General features: G+C 33.8%; 1 protein-coding gene across 1 annotated transcript; it reads left to right on the top strand.

The window, feature by feature from the left end:
* Window positions 1-1,251: 1,251 nt before the first annotated feature.
* On the top strand, window positions 1,252-7,379 carry LOC133327819 (protein sly1 homolog). Its single transcript, XM_061536358.1, has 5 exons — window positions 1,252-1,287; window positions 1,934-2,093; window positions 2,159-2,847; window positions 6,223-6,932; window positions 6,994-7,379. The coding sequence occupies exons 1-5, from the start codon at window positions 1,260-1,262 to the stop codon at window positions 7,321-7,323; spliced, it is 1,917 nt and encodes a 638-aa protein (XP_061392342.1). The 5' UTR covers window positions 1,252-1,259; the 3' UTR covers window positions 7,324-7,379.
* The last annotated feature ends 237 nt before the right edge of the window (window positions 7,380-7,616 follow it).

Below are 7,616 nucleotides of genomic sequence, written 5' to 3'. Positions count from 1 at the left end.
CAGGTGACTACCAACATTTTTCATTGGATATCCAATGTTTTATCATAGTAGACGTGTGCTTTAGGTCATTATCGCATTGAATCACCCACGAAAGAGGCATATTCCAAGACCCATAAAGCAACATTACGACAGATAAAATATTTTGGTAATTTTCAATAAAACTGCATATACATTAAAACTTTTTACCGGGTTAACCTAATTTTGAAGGTTTTTTCGACATATATGCAAAGGAATTGACAATTGAAACCCACTGGATAAACGAAATCCGGTTAAATATAAACGTACTATAAAATTGCTACGTTTTTCTTTATTAACGTTATTAGAGTCTATTTTTAGCTGATATTCTTTAAATAGTTATAAAACTCTCGTAATATTACTATAGACAAGGAAAGAATAGAAAGTGTGTTATGCAGTTGCAAATGTTTTGAGCAGGCCAACAAATGTTTATTTTTTTCTTCGAAAATAACAACAAACTATTAAAATTTATTATTTTTCCAATATATAAACATAAAATTATAAAACCCTCCAAATCTTAGTTTTGCCTCATTTTATTGCACGGCTGTTCTTGTTGCAAATGTTTTGAGCAGCACTGCATATCATGATATGGTATGCCATGTTATATATGTAACACAAATGAAAACGCTGGAAATTACGAATTAATCTATGAAGAAAGATTTACTGCTTCATACAATCCCAGTAAATAAACTAATTAAATTGGATACGTTAGGATATTTAATAATGAACCCCATTTTCCAGTTGATTCATTCTTAAAAACATAATTTGTTATATGCTTATAGACTCAAGTATTACTGCGAAATCAAATTAGCTGATATGTTTTATTTAATTCATTTTTATATAAATTATATATGAATACTAAATGTAAATTATTATTACAAAAATTCTATATTGAATATATATTTTTTTTTAATTTTTATGCTGCAGAAGAATATAAATTTAATCCAACAGTCATTTCATTAATGCCACTTTGCTTCATTTATTCATTTTTTACCAATAGACAATATGGCAACACCCCATTTTCGTAAACATCTGTTTTGCGTTTGTCATTCCGATTCGAACATTCAAGTGACGTGTACTTTGACAGCTGGCATAAATTCCAAGTTTATTTTATTTTCTTTTTCAATCAAAAAGATGTTTTCATTCCAATAGAAAATAAAAAATAATTAAATTACTAACAATATTGCCAATAAACTAAGAAGCTAAGAACTGAAGAGCAAAGAAGAAAACAAAGGCTCCACAATATGCTGACATTAAGAGATCGTCAAATAAGTATGTAGTCAAGGCAAGGTGGATATTGGAGTAATGGAATAATATAGACAGACAGTCGAGTCATCAGAAAATTGCTTATTACAAAAATGAGAGGAAAATAATGCGGTACAGGGTCATAGGATGCTACATACTTAGTACATACATAGTTGATGTTATAACTTAAAGCTATCGTTGGATTAAATTTCGGAACGAAAGTTGACGAAAGATGCAAAATAATATATTGAAATGTGAACAAGTCAGCTTAAGATCCGGCCACCGATCATTTTGAATTATGTGGCCCATAATCCCAGACCAGTTCACAAACATTTCCTGTGGAAATGTATTAATATCCCCGAACGAAACCCTACGTTCTATTTGTAGCAATATGGACTTCAAAAGGGTCCAAAATGATACCATTCCTCGGTGTTAAAATTAATAAGGAGACACAAAACTATATTGGAAAAAGTGAACAAGTCAGGTTAAGAGCCGGTTGTCGATCATTTTGAATATTTCATTGGCCCCTAATGCTCAATAAAACTCCTAATGCTTAATGATGAAATTTTTTGCTACTTGTACTAGAAATTATGTCTTCCATATCCTTCTTTTAAAATTGTCATCAAAAATAACACAGATTTAATTAAAATATATACTTTCTATTCCATTCCAGATGCTATTAAGCAAATGCTTAATTTAAATGCCCAACAGCCTAAAGTTTTGGCTGCCGAACCGGTATGGAAAATCCTCATATACGATCGTGTTGGTCAAGATATTATTTCACCCATTATTTCAATTAAAGAACTAAGGGAATTGGGCGTAACGCTGCATGTGTAAGTAATCCGCAACAGAATACTGAATTTCTAATAAAATCTCTTTCCCCCTCTCCAAATTTCAGACAATTACATTCTGATCGTGATTCCATACCCGATGTACCGGCCATCTATTTCTGTATGCCGACAGAAGAGAATTTAGATCGTATACAACAAGATTTTCAAAATGGTCTTTACGATATTTATCATTTGAATTTCTTGGCACCAATATCCCGACAGAAAATCGAAGATTTAGCAGCGAGTGCATTACAGGCCGGCTGTGTTGCCAATATACATCGAGTATATGATCAATATGTAAATTTCATCAGTCTCGAAGATGATTTCTTTATATTGAAACATCAAAAATCGGATCAGCTATCATATTATTCCATAAATCGTGCCAATACACGTGATGATGAAATGGAGGCGCTCATGGATTCAATTGTCGATTCACTTTTTGCTGTTTTTGTAACACTGGGCAATGTACCGATAATACGTTGTCCCCGTAATACGGCAGCTGAAATGGTTGCCCGAAAATTGGAAAAGAAATTGCGTGAAAATCTCTGGGATGCCCGTTCAAATCTTTTCCACATGGATGCCACACAGGCTGGCGGTGGGGTGTTTAGTTTTCAACGACCTGTTTTGCTGTTACTCGATCGTAATATGGATCTTGCAACACCGCTGCATCATACATGGTCATATCAGGCTTTGGTACATGATGTGCTGGAGTTGGGTTTGAATTTGGTCTACGTTGAAGATGATCAACCGGCTGCTGGTGAGTAGAGGGATAAATGATATATTAATTCTGGAATGTATTTGGAATACTAAATGAGGCCAAAGAACAAAAGGTTTTTATAATGAAGGCCAAAAGGTTTTCATAATGAAGGCCATAAGGTCTTCATATAATGAGGACGTCATACCCTCACAAAAATAAGTCCTTAAAGTAAACACAAAAAGCATGAGGTCTTCATGTAGGAGACCGTAAGACTTTCATATGGAAGACCATTAGAATACTATAAATCCTTTGTTTTTATGGTTTTTATATAGACGATCATAAGCTCTTCATATACAAGATCATAAAGACGTCATATGGAGGACCATAACATCTTCATATGGAGGACCATAATGTCATCATAAAGACCATTACATAAAGACCATGAGTTTTTTGTATAAAATACCATGAAGCCCATATATTTATACCCTTATATAGCTCCCATATATAGTTTCGTCCGATTTTATGTAAATGGTGCACCAAACTCCCAATATAGGTCCGATTGAGACAAAATTTTGCACAGCGTACTGAATTAAGTCCAGTTTGATGTCTGGGAAATTTTATTTTATTTTTATTTGGACGAAATTTGACATGGCGTACTGAAATAAGTCTAGAATGATGTGTGTTAAGTTTCGTGAAAATCGGTTCAGATTTAGATATAGCCCTCAAATATATATATATATATATGGGCAATATTGCCAATTTTTTAATATTCCATTTTCAAAAAATCAGTTTTTTTGTTTTTGTGGCACATCAATGATTTTTGGTACACATATAGAGAAAATGTTCTGACTCCGAAACCGTTCGCGATCAAATTTGTGGTTGATGCGCGCAAAAGTTATCGAGGTTTTAATTTTGGGCATAGGAAAAAAATCTTAAAATTACGCCGTTTATTATACTGACCAAAAACGTTGATATATATCTTCCTCCGTAAAATAAGAATATGAATATATTATAATAATCACGATAAAGTTGCACATATTCGCGAAATATGAGAAAAATAAAAAAAATATAGCAGATTACACCAATATTTTTATTATATTAATGACATATACACACCTAAAAATTAATTTAAAATATCTACATATTCTATACACCATGGTGCATCAAATGATATCAAAATCACACAAGTCCGTGTAGCGGTTTCTAAATCAAAGCGACAACAAAACAAGATATTGAGGAAAAATATTTGTTTTTGGTTCGAAAAAATAATGTCATCATATTTATTTTTTTAATTGTATACAAGAAATTTCAGAAAAAAATGTTTGGGTTATTCTGCTATTTTACCCGAATTTCGCCGAAAAATTGACATATATAATAATAATCACTTTTTGTGTATAAGTATACGCCTTGCGGATTATATCAAGACCCTTCCGATAAATCTTAGAATTCTATAAATAGGAATAAATCTTAAAATAAAATAATATTATGAAATATACATTTTAAATTGCGTGTAAACCGCGTAATTCTCAAAATCATTTGATGCGCATGCGGTTCCCAGGAAGTACTGAAGTTTATCTTCCAATCCATACATATTTTGCGAAATTTCATTTGATGGCTAAGATGTGCCACACGTTGCATTGAAGTACCCAAAAAATCGTAAAACGCGAATAATTTCCGAAAACTCCATATGCCATTAACGCGCATCCGATTTCGGTGTGCTCCCTAAAAAAATACATCGATCTATACCGATTTCAATGTGGTCCATTAAGAACCATGAATGTGCCAGCTCACACTATTTTTGAGATAAATTGCGTCTAAATCGCGTAATTCTCAAAATCATTTGATGCGCATGCGGTTTCCAGGAAGTACTGAAGTTTATCTTCCAATCCATATATATTTTGCAAAATTTCATTTGACGGCTAAAATGTGCCGCACGCTACACTGAAGTACCCAAAAAATCGTAAAACGCGAATAATTTCCGAAAACTCCATATGCCATTAACGCGCATCCGATTTCGGTGTGCACCCTAAAAAATACATCGATCTATACCGATTTCAATGTGGTTCATTAAGAACCATGGATGTGCCAGCTCACACTATTTTTGAGATAAATTGGGTACATCTCTCTCGGCTGAAGTTTTTAAAGTTCTCTTTTCAAAAATGATCAAAATCCGTATGAGGTCATTTATTGAAGCGGAAATGATCCACAGAAAAAGCAAATAAATCCGCGATATTTTCAAAAACATTTTTTGCCAAATTTCGTGTTTTTGGAAGGCCAGTTCCCGCCGTTCTAGTAGATGGATTTTCACGAAGAAGATTTTATATCATCCGAAACGTAAAAAACCTTATTGATCGCGGGTACCCATATCATTCAGTTTACAGATCTAAAAATTTGGCACGAAAAATAGGTTTTTTAGAACTTTGATCGCACAAAATTCGCAGCTTCGGATGAGTATTACTCTGAAGCTGTGCATACTACATACACAAAATACATATCAAATTACGCAGATTCGCGACTACAATAATATTATAATCGATTTTTATAAATTCCTGTTTGCGTATTAAAGCTAGAAGTAAAATTAAAAAAACACTCAAAATCGAGCTTCAAAATGTCAGCATTATTTAAAGGTAGATGCAGTTAAAATTTTGAAAAATGATACATAAGGGGCGTAGTCCCCATTTTGTTGGCTTCTAGTTTTATTTTGACACGAAGACCGTGCAATGAGTGGCTTAGTCACAAATCGATAGAGAACATAAAAAACTGGTTCGCCTCAACCTGTTTTTACACATTTTTTTACTTTAAAGTAGACACAGCTTCCACCAAAATAAAGGTTGGGGGTCAATATCATGAACAGTTTGCAACGACAGATCAATTAACCCAAAACTATTCACTTTTTTTCATATACTTAAGTAGTTCCCGAGTTATAAAGTGGTGAACCTCCGCTTCAGCTATGTTAAATAATTGGCAATATTGCCCATATATATATATATATATATATATAAATTGATTGGCACAACGTACTAAAATTAGTATTTCATCGTCGTCGAAACGACGTAATATTAACGTCCTGGAAGGATTCACTTAAAAACCCAAGAGGTCATCCCAAAAATTATCAAGAGGGTTCTATATAGAAGACTAAAAGGTCTTCAAATAGATTATCAAAAGTTTTTCATACAGAAGTCCAAGAGTTCTTTATTGAGAATACCACGAGACCATTTTTGTTGATGCGAAACGACTCTCATTTTAATTAAACGATTATTGAGAATACCACGAGACCTTTTTTGTTGATGCGAAACGACTCTCATTTTAATTAAACGAAGGTATTCATAGGGAAGACTATTAGGTTTTTATAGAGAAAATAAAATGGCCCTGCAGGTGTAAATTTTCCACATCCCATTAACAATTCGTTCTAATATATTCATTTCTTTTTTTCAGGCACCCGCAAAAAACCCAAACCCTGTGATTTAGATCGCAACGATCGTTTCTGGGCAAATCACAAAGGCAGCCCCTTCCCCACTGTAGCCGAGGCAATACAAGAAGAACTCGAATCCTATCGCAGTTCTGAGGAGGAAATCAAACGTCTGAAAACATCAATGGGTATTGATGGCGAAGCCGAAGTGGCATTCTCAATGGTCAATGATGCGACAGCACGTCTCACCAATGCTGTCAATTCATTGCCACAATTAATGGAGAAGAAACGTCTTATCGATATGCATACAAAAATTGCAACAGCAATTTTGAATTGCATTAAATCACGACGTTTGGATTCGTTCTTCGAACTGGAAGAGAAAATAATGTCAAAGCAAACTTTAGATAAACCATTGATGGATCTATTGAAAGATCCGGAATTTGGTACACCTGAAGATAAATTGCGTTTGTTCATTATCTATTATATATGTTCGCAAAATGTTCCTGAGTTTGAGATCGAACGCCTGAAGGAAGTCTTGCAGGAGAATGGTTGTGATTTGTCATCGCTGTCGTATATACAACGCTGGAAGGCGATTATGAATCGTACACCAAGTTTAAATCAGACGGCTCAATATGAAGGTGGTGGTACGAAAACCGTGTCGATGTTCTCCAAATTGGTGTCACAAGGTTCATCGTTTGTCATGGAGGGTGTTAAGAATTTGGTCGTGAAAAAACATGTAAGTCAATGAAATAATTAACAAAAAAAGGGATACTAATTAAAATTGCTTTTGATTATAGAATCTTCCTGTAACAAAGATCACCGAACAGGTTATGGAATGCCGTAGCAATCCCGAAACCGATGATTTTCTCTATTTGGATCCGAAACTCTTAAAGGGCGGTGATGTTATGCCCAAAAATCGTGCCCCCTTCCAGGATGCTGTTGTTTTTGTTGTGGGCGGTGGTAATTATATTGAATACCAAAATCTAGTGGATTTTATACGACAAAAACAAACAGCCAATGTTAGTAAACGTATTGTCTACGGCTCATCGACACTAACAAATGCCCAACAATTTTTAAAGGAACTCTCCGCTTTGGGTCGTGAAATTCAGGGTCCAGTTTTAAGTTAGGATCATCATGTCACCGCTATGGATATATTTCATTTTAAATGCTGTTGAACAGTGAGTGTGCGAGCCAAGTGCCCAATCACAACATTAGGCAATATTTATACGAAATAAAGTTAAAAAAGAAAACAGAAGAAGAAGAAAAAAGAAACAATAAAGAAACCCTCTTCATGCTTTTAATTTAGACATTTAAACTAAATACGTTCGATGCCCTTTTCCGTTTTTTGAGTTATGTTCTTTAACTATACTATATTTAATTGAGAATGGTATATATTATATAATTATATTTTATAATTAAC

The sequence above is a fragment of the Musca vetustissima genome, unplaced genomic scaffold (genome assembly GCF_032173495.1).
Source record: "Musca vetustissima isolate MV318-11 ecotype Yass unplaced genomic scaffold, APGP_CSIRO_Mvet_v1 utg8515, whole genome shotgun sequence".
Taxonomy (NCBI): Eukaryota; Metazoa; Arthropoda; class Insecta; order Diptera; family Muscidae; genus Musca; species Musca vetustissima.
Note: the sequence above shows the minus strand (reverse complement) of the source record. Positions and strands in the feature narration are given on the sequence as shown.

What these genes read in the sequence shown, in the direction of transcription:
- LOC133327819 (XM_061536358.1), top strand. Translation starts at nt 1,260, where the DNA reads ATGCTGACATTAAGAGATCGTCAAATAA. An exon ending in ATTAAGAGATCGTCAAATAA is followed by an intron (nt 1,288 to 1,933) that starts GTATGTAGTCAA and finishes ATTCCATTCCAG; the next exon opens with ATGCTATTAAGCAAATGCTT. An exon ending in AGATGATCAACCGGCTGCTG is followed by an intron (nt 2,848 to 6,222) that starts GTGAGTAGAGGG and finishes TCTTTTTTTCAG; the next exon opens with GCACCCGCAAAAAACCCAAA.